Source organism: Oreochromis niloticus, linkage group LG10, assembly GCF_001858045.2.
Source record: "Oreochromis niloticus isolate F11D_XX linkage group LG10, O_niloticus_UMD_NMBU, whole genome shotgun sequence".
Lineage (NCBI taxonomy): Eukaryota > Metazoa > Chordata > Actinopteri > Cichliformes > Cichlidae > Oreochromis > Oreochromis niloticus.
The window spans coordinates 10,821,100-10,836,605 of NC_031975.2; the positions used below are offsets into that span (position 1 = coordinate 10,821,100).

Below are 15,506 nucleotides of genomic sequence, written 5' to 3' on the forward strand. Positions count from 1 at the left end.
CAAAGAGCTGTTAGCCAGCTGGACAAGTGAAGGATCTCTGAATGAAAAAATATCTGCAGATGAACAATATCTGAAAGTCATGACCTCAAAAATGTTCTTAATGGAAGAGTGGCTGTCAGGAGGCCATTCTTACAGAAGGAAAACAGAACAGTCTGAGGTAATAATAAAAGAACTGGACTGAAATATCAGTGGCAACAGATCTGATGGAGTGACGAATTACTTTTGTATTGTCTGACAGTATACAGTGCCTAAATAAAATTGTATTGAATGATTCAAATTCTGAATATACAGAAGAGGTCAGGAGAAACGTGCAACAGTGGCTACAGCCATTTGTAACACATGGTGGAAGCTTTGATGTGGTTTAGGCTGCATTTTAGTCAGTGGTGTTGAGAATCTTGTCAAAAATAATGCAATACCATCTGGAAAGTGCAGAAGAGAATTGGGGCAACTGGGGAAAAAACAAATTCTGAAAAAAAGACATGCCCAATTATGTCTTTTACCAGTGGCCCTAACCCTATTCCATAGTATTTACACATATATGTTTGCATGTTTCAATAAACTGCTGCACCTACTTTCCATTTTCCAACACTAAACCAAACACCCTTTTTTTGTAGTGTAATCTGAAGGATTCCAAAGATAAAAGTCACACGTGAATATAAACCTGCTTTTATTAAGGAAATGTAATAAAATCCTTTGTACATGACCCCTCCACAGAGGTTCACTGTGTCCATACATGCAACTCTCATGGTTGAGGTACTGTTACAAATGAACTGGAAAAACTAAACCAAATCAGATGTCATTAACAGACACTAACTAAACCAGGGTCAATTTCGATCTGCAGTTTGTTTAAAACTATTACCAAATTCACATGCACTTTTTTCTGGGGAATAAAAGGATGAGAAAGTCTGATATACTAAACAAATGTAGGCGTACATTGTTTGTAGCGGTTGTAGGTTCTTTTCCCCCCCACTCTTCAGTATATAAAAATTTCACTTATACAAACAGACAAATGTTTCATTCGTTGCTCTTCCCTCAATGTACAGTTTCACCCCTCTGCATAATGCATAGACACAGAAAGCTTTTCACGACCAAAGAAGCTATGGTGTGTTATCATTTACCAACAAAAAAGAGATGTTGAGAATCACAGCTGCAGATACTGCGCTTACATGAGAACAGCTTCTAAAGTGTGTACAAAGTGTAAACCATAAGCTCAGTTAAATCATTTGAATGTTCGGTTTACATAAAAAGGGGTCACCTTCCTAGCCTCTAAAGTATTTATGATTCTTTTGATTTCAACAATATGGCACTAAGTGATCAAACGCGGGCCTCATTTCAATAAAAGAATCGCTTCTTTTCAAAGAGTGGCAGCTGAAAGAAATGCAGTCGCACAAAGTCGATTCAAAAAAAGCATCTAAAACAGATTCAGTCGTATGTGACGTCCAGCTGGCTTTGAAAATAACACCACCTAAGCTCTTTAAGATGACCACTAATTTCACATTATTGATATTTTCCGAGTAAAAACCTGGATTCACTATTGTCAGTTAAATTGATCTTAACCCTAGTGTTCGATGCTTGTCCTAGATATTCTGACACTGAAAAAAAGCCTTATAGTAAAACAAGAAAATGACTTTACTTCACTAAATATAACATTTATCCAACTTAAGAGTTCACCACAAAAATATGTCTGTAAAGGATTCAAATGACTAAATAAGTAATCCAGGATTTTGATTTCAAATCATGGCTTTTTTTTTCTTTCTTCTTCTTCTTTAAAATAGAAAACAACTGAAATTACAACAGTTTGTTTGTCATTTGAAACAATGTTTTGCCCTACTTCCACAGATTTTTGATTTTTTTTTTGATTTTCAAGTGAATTAAATTTTTAAATTGCATTGCCATGATGCAGAAATGCTCCATAAGGCACTACGAGAGGCAAATCCCATGTTTCCAGGAGCAAAAGTCCTGTTGCAACATTGCCCTCTGTTAGTGTGATGGGTTCATAACCCAAAATGAGCACTTGTTGACTTGTAGGCTTGTGTCCAAGTTGGTGACAAAGAAGGCTGTTGCCTCCAGGACGCCAACCACGGAGTGTCGGGGTCACACAGAGTGGCAGTTTCCATCCAGGATCACCGGCGGGAATCGAAACATTTCACCTGTGTGAAGCCAGAAGATGTGCAAAAGAGAGTCAGATGAAAAACTGCCATGTGTGGGTATTTCATTTCAGGCTTATTTGATTCAAAAGCCAAGATTCCCCTGCTGCTTCACAAAAGTGAGTTAACTACAGAAAATTATTACTTCAGGCTCATCGGTTCTGAAGGCATCAAACCAGCTGCAGTAGGTTAGGTAAACTTGATAAAATGTTCAATTTACTTTAGATACTAAGCTTAGTAATCAGCAATCAGTTACAGATTAGAGTCAAGTAGTGTGAAATATTATGAAAAGAAAGGTAAGACTGAATTTAATGTGTTAAAGACAGACTGTATATAAAGGAGGAGCTAATGTGACATCACCAGTGTTGGGATGTTACTTAAAAAGCTGCTGAATTACACATTACTCATTACTTTTCTTAAAAGTAATGCAGTATGTTACCTAAGTACCACCTTGAAAGTAATTCATTACACTAACCGTTACATGTAAAATGACCCGAATCTTACTTTCAAAATTACAGCAGCAGCCTAAGCAGAGAAGCCCAGACTTCCCTCTCCCAGGCCACCTCCTCCAGCTTGTCCAGGGGAACACCAAGGCGTTCCCAGGCCAGCCGAGAGATATAATCTCTCCAGCATGCCCTGGGTCTGCCCCGGGGTCTCCTCCGGGTGGTACATGCCCGCAACATCTTACCCAGGAGGTGCCCAGGAGGCATCCTTATCAGATGCCTGAACCACCTCAACTGGCTCCTTTCGATGTGGAGGAGCAGCAGCTCTACTCTGAGCCCCTCCCGGATGACAGAACTTCTCACCCTATCTCTAAAGGAGAGGCCAGCCACCCTTCGGAGGAAGCCCATTTTTGCCACTTTCGGTCGGCACCCACAGCTCATGACCATAGGTGAGGGTGGGGACGTAGATCGACCGGTAAATCAAAAGCTTCCCTTTTGCACTCAGCTCTCTCTTTCCCACAACGGTACAGCGTCCACATCACTGCAGCTGCAGCACCAATCCGTCTGTCGATCTCCCGCTCCCTTCTCCTGTCACTCGTGAACAAGACCCCGAGATACTTAAGCTCCTCCACTTGGGGCAGGAGCTCATCCCTGACTTGGAGTGGGCACTCCACCCTTTTTTGGCTGAGGACCATGGCCTCAGATTTGGAGGTGCTGATTCTCATTCCCACCGCTTCACACTCGGCTGCGAACCGTACCAGCGCGAGCTGGAGGCCATCACCCGATGAAGCCAACAGAACCGCATCATCCACGAAAAGCAGAGATGAAATTCTGAGACCAACCAAGTGAAAGCCTTCTGCCACTTGGCTACGCCGAGAAATTCTGTCCATTAAAACTACAAACAGAATTCGTGACAAAGGACAGCATAGGCGGAGCCCAAACGACGACACACATACGATTTTTATTTTATTTTTTACAAGCCGACAACATAAAACGAATATGAAAACCAGCCCAAAAAGACACATTGTTTCCACTGTAGAAACAAACAGTGGGTAGAAACGGTTGTTACAAGCCTGACTGCTCATCACTGCTGCACCTGTTGAAGTTCAGGCTCTGGCTGCTGAAGGAGGGATGGGTACCGGTATCCAGTGCCATTATGGCACCGGTTCTGACATAAACGGTAGTAACCAGACTGAAAAGCAGCGCACATTTCGGTGCTTCATTTCGGTGCTTTTTTTTTTCCCTGAGATGTCATACACTTTGAATTCTAGCCAATCATTTTACCTTTGCAAGGATAGTAGGCGGGCCCAGGTACGTACGTTCTTTTAGAGCAGAGCTACCGATTAAAAATGCCCAAAGCGAAGCGATCAAAAGTCTGGCTGTACTTCACAGCAAAAGATGCAAACTCAGCAGCCTGCAACAAGTGCTTTAAGGTGATACTGTGATAATGTGCAAAGGAGGTAACACCTCGAAACTGACGACGAATCTGGCGAGGCATAGCGTTTTTTTAAAAGCTGAGAAATGCATCGTATTTGATAGCTTGCTGCGAGACCTCACACCGAGCACATCTACTGCGGGTGTGGTGCCTGTTATCGGACCCGGAGTTAGCAACATCCCCCAAGAACCCGAAGAGTAGAGTCCTGGCCCCTAGCCCTGTCAGTGTAGCAGAAATGGTGATGGATGATGATGGCAGCAGCAGCCGTTCTCCTCTGGGCGAGTAGCTTAATGTTGTTCGTGTGTAATTTATGTTGAGTAGGCTAACCACATTATTACATTAATGCATATAAGGTGAACTAGCAAACACCGTTGCAGTTACATGAGGATGTCTTCTTGTTTGATGCCAGATACTCCCTTCACCCTGGCCAAAAAGGCTAAAATGACCAAAGAAAAAGAGGAAAACAGCTAAACATGAGAGGTTTTTGGACAAAGTTTGTGTTTTTTCCATTGTTTAAGCACTGCTTCCAGCCAAGAGTGAGACCATATATGCCCTATAGCTGCAGAAAAGGCTAACATTGTTATCTTTTTACAAAAAAACAGCTAAACATGAGAGGTTTTTGGACCAATTTTGTGTTTTCCATTCTTTAAGCACCGGTTCGAGCACCATTTAAGCACCGGCACCGTTTCAAAAGTACCGGTTTGGCACCGGTATCGGATAAAACCTAAACGATACCCATCCCGACTGCTGAGTGGGGTTAACATGTACTCAGCTTTAATATCACTGGACAGATGAAACTGAGGAACACTGCAGACTCACACACTCCATTTTGACTTTGCTTTGCAGGAGCACTCACCCCCTGCTGGCCACTAATGTAAGTTTAGGAAGATTCACTTTTCAGACTTGGAAGCCTCCATCTTTTATATACAGTCTATGGTTCAAAAGGTTTCCAACTTCTTATTTTTCAAAGAAAAAAAACTCAAAACAAGTTTAAAAGTTGAGAATCATCTGAAGACAAAACTTTAACATTTCACTTATATGTGACTTCAGTACATTTCTAAACAGGTTACGTTCACAGTAAAAGACATACCCTTTAGATTTTCACACTCTCTGTCCCATAGACGTTGTAGCCTTCACGGTACGTGGCAAAATTCTGGGTGTTTGCAGGAGGGGCCGGCTTAAAGTTTTGGGCATTCTTTGCCAGCTTCAGTTTTTTGGTTTCCTGCCGTGACTTATAGCAGAACTCTATCAAAGCCACGGTCATAGCCAGGCCAAGCCCTCCGACTAGAATATAGAAGACTCCTGCCACGTTGCTCAGGCTTAGTGCACTTGTCTTGTCCTGGGGAAGGTAAAGACCTCCGTTAAGACTTCTTTTAACTGGCACTTTGAGGCTGACCTCATATACACTAACACAAAAACCTACACTATATTTACACCCTGCTGCACTATGACTACACAGAAACTGTGAGGAGGCTGCTAAATCTGTCTACAAATCCCTCTGAGGTATGGCTACCTAAAAATGAGAAAAGTTGGAGCAACTCAAATCTGTCTAGTTTCTAGTCTCAAGTTATTTGTGCTCTAAGGGGCTGTGAAGGTGAATGTAGAGAGACTTGCTATCTTTTGCCTGTTTTATGGTCTCTTTACGAGGCCACGTCTAGCGGAAGGCGGTCGTGGTCGTACAGGTCTACAATCCTCAGATCACTATCATAGCTGTTAAACTTAGCCTCAAAAACACTGCATATGTAACAATCAAAGTGGCAAGCTTTAGAAGGTGAATTGAACCATTTTGCTGCTATTAAAAAAATCCTAATATTGAAATTCATTTGTATGTGAGTTTGAATATATATTGTATAGTTCTAAAAAAAAAAAAAAAGAAGGGTAAATTCGGCCTTTTTTGTTGACCTAAAAAGTACTTCTAGGATATAAATCTCGTTACATTAATTAATGTTTAACAAAACGTTCCTTACTCTGACACTCCATCTTTGAGCCATGACTATTAAATACCATTTGACCACTTTAGAGCTCAGATGGTATTTAAAGGTCAGTTTGGACTTTGTCAGAATAAGGATGCCTGTGGGAAATCCAGAGAAACTATTTCACATACCAATGAATAAGATCAGCAATAAACTACAAGTCTGGGTAAAAAACAGCAGTATAATGGTTTCAATTCAAAACTTTATGGTATGAATTTTAAAAAAAAAACTTGTGTGTTGTCATGCAACAATTTTTAAATTTTGTTTAAAATTGAGAATTGTCTACAAACAGTGAAGTTAATGTAATGAGCCGTGTTCAAAGTGTAGGTGTGTGTTGCACTGCGGTATGTGTAGGGCAGACCTAGTTTGGATGTTTTCCATGTGTTGTTGTGTGCTTTAGATGTTTGCGTATGAACATTTAGATCAAAATGCATTTTAGCAATCAGTGTAAAAAGACCTGCAGCGACTGACCTTACTTCCAGAGTCCTTGGTTCCACATTCACCCTTATCGTACCACCATTTGTTTTTCAGCTTGTCTAAGATGCCTTGTTCACTGAGTTTCAATACTGCAAGGTTTACAGGAGTTCTTCACGTGGGAAATAACATAAATAACATTGTATTATGTTATTTTATGTTATTCAACTTTTTTTTAAACTACTTTATACTGTACAAAGCGATAGAGTAGGGTCCTGGCCAACATATCACAGATAGCAAGCAACACTGCAGTATATAGATAAAAATATGACTTTCATGATCCATGACTAACCTAGCATGCCAGACCCCACCTATATCGCTTTGAGTAATCGGCACACACTGATCACAAGAAGAGGAAAAAAAAGATTTAAACTTGCAGAATAAAGCAGCTGCTGCATAGCCTTCAGGGAATGAAAGAAAACAGAGGCAGTAATTGCTGAGGGCACATTATTATCTTTTTTTTGTTGTTGCTATGAGCCGCCTTTTTGAAGTTCAGCAAGGTGGATCTAACAGGAACCCTTTCCTGACTAACAGACAAACAGCAGTCCAATTTTATAAACAGCTATTAGGAGGCTAATGTCACACAAAATCACCCCTTTTAACTCAGAGTGACCAATCAAATGAGAGGAAATTATAAAGGGATCATGAAGCGATCTTGATTTATTCGTTTGCTTTGAGACTCTCTGACTCCAGAGGTCAGAGTCATGATTTGCAGGGGTTTGTTTTGGAAGACATTATGCTGCATTTCCTCGACTGCTAGATTTCCAGGCTTGTTTCCTTTCAGAAAATAAAGATCAGTGTATGGAATCCATCATCATCCAATATATTGTTCTAACCACTGTATGTGTGTGTGTGTGTTTTCCCCCTTGTCAAATACACCTTGTGTTTTGCAATAATACATACAAAATAAATGAATATTAAAAGAACAAAAGGGCAGGGGCCAAGGGATCTGTAGTCCTGATCTCCAAGAAGAGCACTTTGAAAGGCAAAGTTGAGACTAGTTTGTTTGACTGTTGAACACTACAGAGACAAACAGCAGACGCTAGACGCATGATTATAAATGCAGTCGAGTCAGAGCCAATTTAACGTCAGCAGTTAGGCAGAGTTTAATATTTTCCTCTGAGGCAGAATCATCAGGAAGATCCTATACATTTATATTTATAATTGTGTTATCTGGAAGAAGATTTACAGACACTATGAGGGTGAACGACAAACCAAAGAAATCAACTTAAGAGCAGGCACAACTGCTAAAAACTTAAATGATTTTCATAATAACTGTTTAAGGGCACCTCATTCTGCACAATACAAACACACTTTTTATGAAGCACCATCTAGTGCTTTGTATCTTGATTTTCTGGCTGTATTTATTCTCCACTTTGGTGCACTAAGAGAGGCCACAGCAGAGATTACAGTGGTAAATGTAATTAGCATAAACTGGCTAGCTGGTTAGGATAATGACTGGTTGTTATTGGCTAATATCCACCCTGCCTCATGGCATTCTGGGTAGAATGATCTACTCAATTGAGCTGCTTTAAAAAAACCCTATTTGTTATAAATTATGAATATGATTTTTCATCCAGTAGGGGGAAAACATCACAGGGTGAACTGCAACAGCCTGCTGGTCATCACATAAAGAGGTTCAAGCTCACCACCAGGTGGTGACCATGTGCTTTTAAACAACAGCCACTGCCCAGACTCATAGTTTAGAAATGCAAATGTATTTTTCTGAATCTTCCTATATGAATAAACCTAAACACAAAACGGATGCACCCATATCCAGTCTCTGCACAGAAGCACATTATTGAAGCAGCTGGAGGCACAGGCTTTTTTGGGCTATTTTTTTGTGCTTGGGTTTGTAAATAGTTTGCCCCAGAGACACACAGTTGGCTGCATTGTGGTGTGTACTGCTAAATAACTCAACCTGTCATTTACTGTCAGAGAGACAAACACTGGGAGCTGTCCCAAACCTCTGAAGTAATAGCATTTCACGGCTCGCTCCACTGAGAGCGAACCCAAACAGTTAAAAAGGGTGATCTATCAGACTGATTCACATTTAAAGCAAACAGACATCCTTTCTACAACAAATGGTCCAAATTAAACCGAAAACCAAAAATATATCGCTGCCAGCAGTACTCACTGGGTTTAGTAATATGCTATAAAGTAAAATATAAGCTGGACTGCAGAATTAAGTTCTTATATTTTAAACAAATATTATTTTTATATTATCTATCTATCTATCTATCTATCTATCTATCTATCTATCTATCTATATATATCTCAATTATTTATACAAACATTTATATTGCCAACAGTTTCACTAATCCAATTGAATGGTGACACATTTTATACATTATGTCACAAATGTGTTTCAGCAGATTGGAGCCTGCAGAAAGTGAGGATTGAAGGACACACTGAGATCTGCTTGAAGCTATTAGAACTGTGCATTATATACCATTTCACCACTTTCTGCCAGTTATCTCCTTTATTTGTATTTATAATTTTTAATACAAAAGATTGTGCAGCCCACCTACATAACTGACAGCTTTCAACTCTCTGATTTGCTTAAATGTTAAAAAATGCGACAGTACTGTCAGGCCACTTCCTCGTTACATGTCTTAATCGTTCAACAGCTGGCATGCTATAAATACCCAAAAATGTTATTTTAACGTGAAAAAAACAAAAACCCAATATGGTTCATTGTTATAGTCCACAGATGCCTGTTTTTATCTCACTTTTGACTGCTTCATTATTAAAAAGGGAAATTAATGATGCATCCAGTGTCAATTAGATTTCATTGAAATCTGTGATTATTAGGCATAATTTCCTCCAGGAATCTTAACAAATGTATGTGAAAACAGCCTAAATCTGTCTGCAGAGCTACATGTGAAATCTGTAGCTGACTTATGAAATAGGATTTTCATTGCATCAGACCTTAAAAGAAGTATAAGCCCAACCCCCGTGACAAAGTGCGGGACTGAAAAGGACTATAACGAACACCTGTTCAGGCTGTTGCAATGGAATACAACATCTTACATTTGTGAAGCTAAATAATTCATAATCTCCAGCGTCAGTGTGCCTCCATCAAAGAGGTGTGGGTGCACCCCTTTTGCTTATGCTTGGTTCTGTGCTAAGATGTGGAATTTAAAGTTTCTCAAGTATTTAGTGTTTTGTAGGATTTGATAGAAATTTGCACAGGTGATTCTTTTGCTGTGCGATTTAAGTGACCTCACAACTTTACCTTTCACACTCTCTGCAGGACAGGAATACAGAAAAGAGGGGAAAACATTCAAGACAGCAAAGAAGAACATAAAAAACTCATGCAAAATCACTCAATACCAAAATAACCCACAGGAACAAATATAAAAGGTTTAAATTAGTTCAGCTTCACTGAATAAATTTAGAGTATATCAGAGTAGAAAAACATTAAAACATTTTAAAATATATGTGATATGTAGTCTATACATACAGCGGTGGTCTTTACATACAATACATCTCCATATTATTGCTGAATTGCCTACACTGGTGTTTCTGAAAGTGAAACAAGGACAAAGAAATGTGGCAGTCCGGAGTGATACTGTTGCACTGATCAGCTGCTCTCTTTCTAACCGGACATAAAGGGACAGAGGACAGTTGCCAGTGAGAGGAGACGGTTCCTTTGCGTTACCCCCTCTGGCAGTATCCATATCCTGCTCACTCAGGAATGGGACGACCAGAGTCAGTAACAGGAAAGTTCGTCCTGTCTCTTCTCTCATAATATGTCAAGTGTACTGTGGTCATGATGCAAGCTGAAGAGCAGAGGCAGAGATGGCTCCAGAGTCTAGATCCTGGTGTCTAAAACAAAAGATCAGGGGCCTCATTTATGGAAAGTTTGTACAACTGATTTGATTAAGGGGGGGAATATATATATATATCATGTCATCAGTGTCAATATTTGAAAGACACTGATGTACAAAAAAAGGTTGCAGCTCCTCTGCAAAGTTTGAAGTGATGTAAGTTAGTATGCGCGTGCACACAGTATGAAAAAGCAAGACATGCTTAACAGTAATAATTAGCTAAGGTCCTCTATTATCATTTAATTTCTCTTCTTTGTTTTAACTTAACATGGAAAGTGAGACTACATAACCTTTCAAGACAGTGTAATGAGCTTTGAATTACATCTAGTGTGAGTTTTATCATGTGACAGATAAACAAGAAAAGGATACATCATTGGCGTAACTTTGTGGTGAAGATCTCGGTCTAAGTAAATAAAGAAATAAATCTGGGTAAATTCCCAGATGATTAAACATGCAACTATTTTGCTGGTAATACCTGAAATGAGTAAAGAAAATCAACAGCCTATTTATGCAAGATAATTCATAATTTTATTGGGGGGGTTATATTGGTTGGGTCTGATTATTGGGGGGGGGTCATAACCCCCCTAACCCCCCTGGAAATTACGCCCCTGGGATAAATCCAGCATGTCATTGTCCTGTATGTGAGTGACTCTTATGGGTATAGTAGTGGGCTATTAAGGAAACGTTGCATAGTCTCACTTTCAGGGCTGAATGCATCTTCACAAAATTCACAGTTACACTTTTTAGCCATTACGAAACGGTAACTTGGTGAGAAGATGAAAGCAAAAATCAAATCCTCTTGCACAAATGGAGCCCCTGGTCGTATCTTACACTCTACCGTTGAAGGGTTTGCCGGGTCAGGATGGCCAGGGAAAGTTCTTTGACTGGCCTTTGATCAAGACCAAGCAAAGGTTTCTGTCAGTCTTACTCTGGATTTCAGTGAGAGGATGTCGGACAAAAAAAAAAGTTTGGATCATTAGTCGTCACTCTGTCATTAGAATTCTCACGTTTGCCTGCAATGCTTAGTCCCCTCAAGACAACGCTGTTTCCTGTGCCTGTCCTAGCGGTTCAAGCAGCAGATTGGAGAGTGCACGTACATTTTATTCACTCCTTCTAGGGTTAGTTTTAAAGGAACATTCATGTTGGTCTGTAGATATAAAAAAACAGAAGAAAAATTAAAGTTTCCATCTTTCATAACCACAGACCAAAAACTACTCTGTCACGAGCACAGCTTTACCCACTGCCTTTCCTACTTCCTGCGTCTCATACCTCTGGTTTATCTCACATTTTTTTTTCCTCCTCCATTAGCCAAGCAAAGGGTTCCCAGTTGATCACTGTTGCATAATAAAAAATAGTAAAGCCACAGGTAATGACGAGTAACTTCTAAACACGTGATTGGCCCCAAATGCTACACTCCGTGACGACAGCCTTGCCGATTACTCTGTTCTAGGATACCCGACTTTGGTGACATTGAGGCTGACCTTAGAGTCACCTCCCCCGCTGCCGCACTCTCCCTTGTCGTACCACCATTTGTTTTTCAATTTGTCCAAGAGGCCTTGCTCATTCAGTTTTAACACTGCCAGGTTAACAGCATTTCTTGAAACGATAAAACATAACTTGTAAGAAAATGAACAGGTCCGTGAGAAATCTAATATAGAATATTAGTAAGAAATAGTGATAAATATCAATGGTTCATAGGGGGAGCACGGGAGGGACAAATTGGTAAAGAATTTCACTGGTGTGGAAGGGTAAGAAGCATTTTTACAGCAAAGAAAACGTTAAATATTAGAGAGGTGGCATGGAGGGTTACATTGCTTGTAACTGAAGTGTGCGGGATGGGGACATTCTGTCATTGATCATTTAGAGACAAGAACATCTAGCATGCAGCTTAACATTCAACACAACTGACAGACCAGCATTGTAACTAGCAAATTAATTCAAGAAATATTTTTAAAAAGAAAAGAAAGGGGAAAAAAGGGAGGGGGGGGGGGCACCACAGAAATGAGAAGAGAGGAAAGGTGAGAAGGAGAAGAGACAACACAAACGAGAGGATGGAGGGAAGGTGACAAGTGTGCACGTCGATGGGACTAATATACTGATAACCTGAAGAGACAGGAGAAAACAACAGACACAAACCAGATACGTGGGACAGGAAATCAAAAATGGCTCAATGTGTGTGATTCAATTCAGATAACTCATAACACGTTTCACTCGGAGATGCACTTGGAAAGAAAAACAAAGGGCTGAGGAAGAAGAGGATGACAAAAGGAAACATCAGGGTAGGTGGAATACTATAACAACATGGAGGATATTGTTATAATATCCCACCCACCTTAATGCAGAGCCTTTTGGTGTGGCCACACCGTAGCCCTTAGAGTCGAGGTTGCCGCCCACTTTCATGGTGTCGCATGGCTTCCGCTGCTCTATGTACTCATTCATAGTGGATTCGAGAAGAAAGGCAAACTTGCCCTTCGACTTTCGTACCCGGGAAACCCCGTCTGGTGTTGTCTTGGCAAACACTGAGGGTTCGGCAGATTTCATGTACGACCACATTTTCTCATAAACTGCTATTTTGGAGCGCTGCATTCAGGGGAACAGAGAGAGAAGAGAGAGACAGTTAAGGTCAAGGTGCACACTGACAACCATGAAAACAATCGCATGAAGCTGCTGTGAGTCCGAGTTACATGATAATACTGATACAGGTCTGGACTTTAAGCCGCAAGGATGTTATTGGGATTTGTGCAAAATAACCGAGGTGTGGCAAGAGGCTGAAACTTCTGTTTCCCACGTGTTTCTCGTACTTTATTAGAACTCTGTCATCCAACTATAAAAAACAGCCAAGATATCAAAAACATTATATTATCAACTTTCTCCCCCTCAGGCACCTATTAGAGTTATTAGCTGCTGTATTTATGGGGGAAGACTCAAAAATGTAACGCTTTATTCTGGTCCGAGCTGCTAAATGAACAATTAGTGCCACCAAATATCCCCTCAAGGCACCTCTGATGGTCTCTAATTAACAGGTTACATCTCATTTTTTCAATATGTACTCGTGACAAGACTGTCAACAGTCACAAAGTGGCAGAGGGAAAGTTACAAGTAGTGAGTACATGCAAGAGATTGACAGGTAAAATTGAATTGATTAAAACTAAACTCCCCCATCCAAACAAAAGAAACACTGGACTGAAGAAACGAGCCATTTCAGCCAAAGGACAGCAGCATGTGGATGTGTGTGTGCAAACACTAAAGACGGTTGATGCCAGGAGTTGCGGCCAGTTTTCAAAGGCTGGAGGGGTTCAGGTGAGCTGTGTTAGCTGACGACCCTCCTATGCCGGCCAACTGCCCTCTAATATAGGCTAGGACCGCCTCCAAGACAGCGGGAGGGAAGTCACGCTCACACAGCTCCCTGCTCCAGCTCTATATTTAGTGCACAGACATGAGTAGTATCAATATTTTCATCTAACGCTCAGCAAGAAAGTAAGTGTATTTTCCAAAACTCCTAACTAGCTCGGCTCTGAATCGCAGGGAAGATAGCTGCTGCTGTGGTTATTTTCAGCAGCAGGTGTTTCGAGCTGTTACCACACCTGCTGTGACCTCACAGATTTCATCGAGTACTGAGCGCTGCACTAACAGACATGTGCCGCTTGTAATTCAGAGTGGATTTACCCTTTAAGTGCAAACGGTGCTGCAGAAGTAGTGGGCTCCTTGCCAGCAGCCTGAAGTCTGACAACCTGGCAGCTCAGCAGAAGTAACATGCAGCACATGGTTGGTATCAGTATCGATAAGCAGGAGTGACCTCCTCCTCCGCCACAGTTTATGTTCCTGCCAGCAGGTCACAGCTGCAGTCGCCACCATCACGGTTTAGATTTTATTCAAATCAATCTGTTTGTACATTGATGCATGGATTTAATTTGATGGTACTGTGCATATGTAGCTGTTTCGGTCATGACCTACTGTATCAAGCAGCAGCTAAAAATATATTGAAAACTAAAGAAGAGAGAATTATGTTGCATGTTCACCTGTAAAACATAGCTAATCTTTATTCTTTTTGGCTTACAGCACTTTATTATTTATTTATTTATTTATTTATTTATTATTTATGGAATATTATTATTAAATATGTTAATATCACGGTGTGTGTCACATAATAGCTGCAAAGATAAAAGGTTAGAAAATGATGCATAAAAACCCCACACAAGCTGCTTTTTATGTACCGTTTTTTAATTTTAGTGTGTGGAGTTTGCATGTTCTCCCCGTGTCTGTGTGGATTCTCTCCAGGTACTCTGGCTTCCTCCCACAGTTCAAAGACATGCAGTCAGTGGAGTTAACTGTTGATGGTTAATGTCCCATAGGTGTGAATGTGAGTCTGAATTATTGTGTTACTGTTCAGAGGGTACCCCGCCTCCTGCCCTATGGTAGCTAAGATGAGGCTCCAGATGGATTTTTAAGTATTTAAGTCAGGCACTCAAACTTAGTCATATAGTTGCTAACACGAAATATGCATGCAACACATTGTGCATGTGTTTTGATCTTGCACACCTTGGAACCTGCTTTACTTCGATGTGTTTAAGGTCAAGCAGGAACTGCATCAGTCCACCTGCACTTTAAAGAAGCTACAAAAATCTTTTTTTAACTCCTTTTAAATCTCTAAAAACAATGACTGGTTGAGTCAGGCGTCTGCACAGCTTTTTTCCCTTTTATTTATTTTTAAATATCTGAAAAATCAGCAGGTTGTCTTTTTTGTTGTTTTGGCTTTAGTGTTCGGTATGGATCAGTATGCATCCACACCAATTGTACCACAAACACAGAAATAGCACAATTTGTGACTCACCAGGAAAACAAAGAACGAAAAAAAAAAACCCTTTCTAGTACTTCTGCTTCACATGCTGTGCATGGGTGATCTGAAATACACTCTTCTTTGACAGTGTCAAGAGTTCCTTTTGTAATGGCATCTTCTTTAACTTATTTGACCCGCTAACTTCAAGTCTGACGGCTTCACCTCTGTGGCCCAGTCAGCTGCCAGCTGGAGCAGCTACAGACATGCACAGCACGGCCCTACTCTGACACTCAGTACGCTGCTAAAAATGGCCAGCGAGAGGCTGATCGCTGGGCACCAGGGAGTAGGAGTACACAGCTGTCTACAATAGAGAAGAGAGGGGAAAAAAACGAGGCTACATTAAATTGGGCTAATGCGACCTGCA

General features: G+C 40.6%; 1 protein-coding gene across 9 annotated transcripts in view; it reads right to left on the reverse strand.

Annotated features, from left to right (window-relative positions):
* Positions 1–650: 650 nt before the first annotated feature.
* Positions 651–15,506, reverse strand: part of LOC100697557 (glutamate receptor 3) — a 76,829-nt gene continuing 61,973 nt past the window's right edge. For 2 of the 9 annotated variants that reach the window (XM_005471998.4, XM_003456854.5), the window contains 4 exons: positions 12,638–12,885; positions 11,787–11,901; positions 5,116–5,364; positions 651–2,150 (listed from right to left, as the gene is read on the reverse strand). In XM_005471998.4, coding sequence (XP_005472055.1) covers positions 5,119–5,364; positions 11,787–11,901; positions 12,638–12,885 — 609 coding nt within the window. In that variant the 3' untranslated portion in view covers positions 651–2,150; positions 5,116–5,118. The other 7 variants (XM_005472001.4, XM_003456855.5, XR_002063550.2 and 4 more) reach the window with 6 other exon arrangements.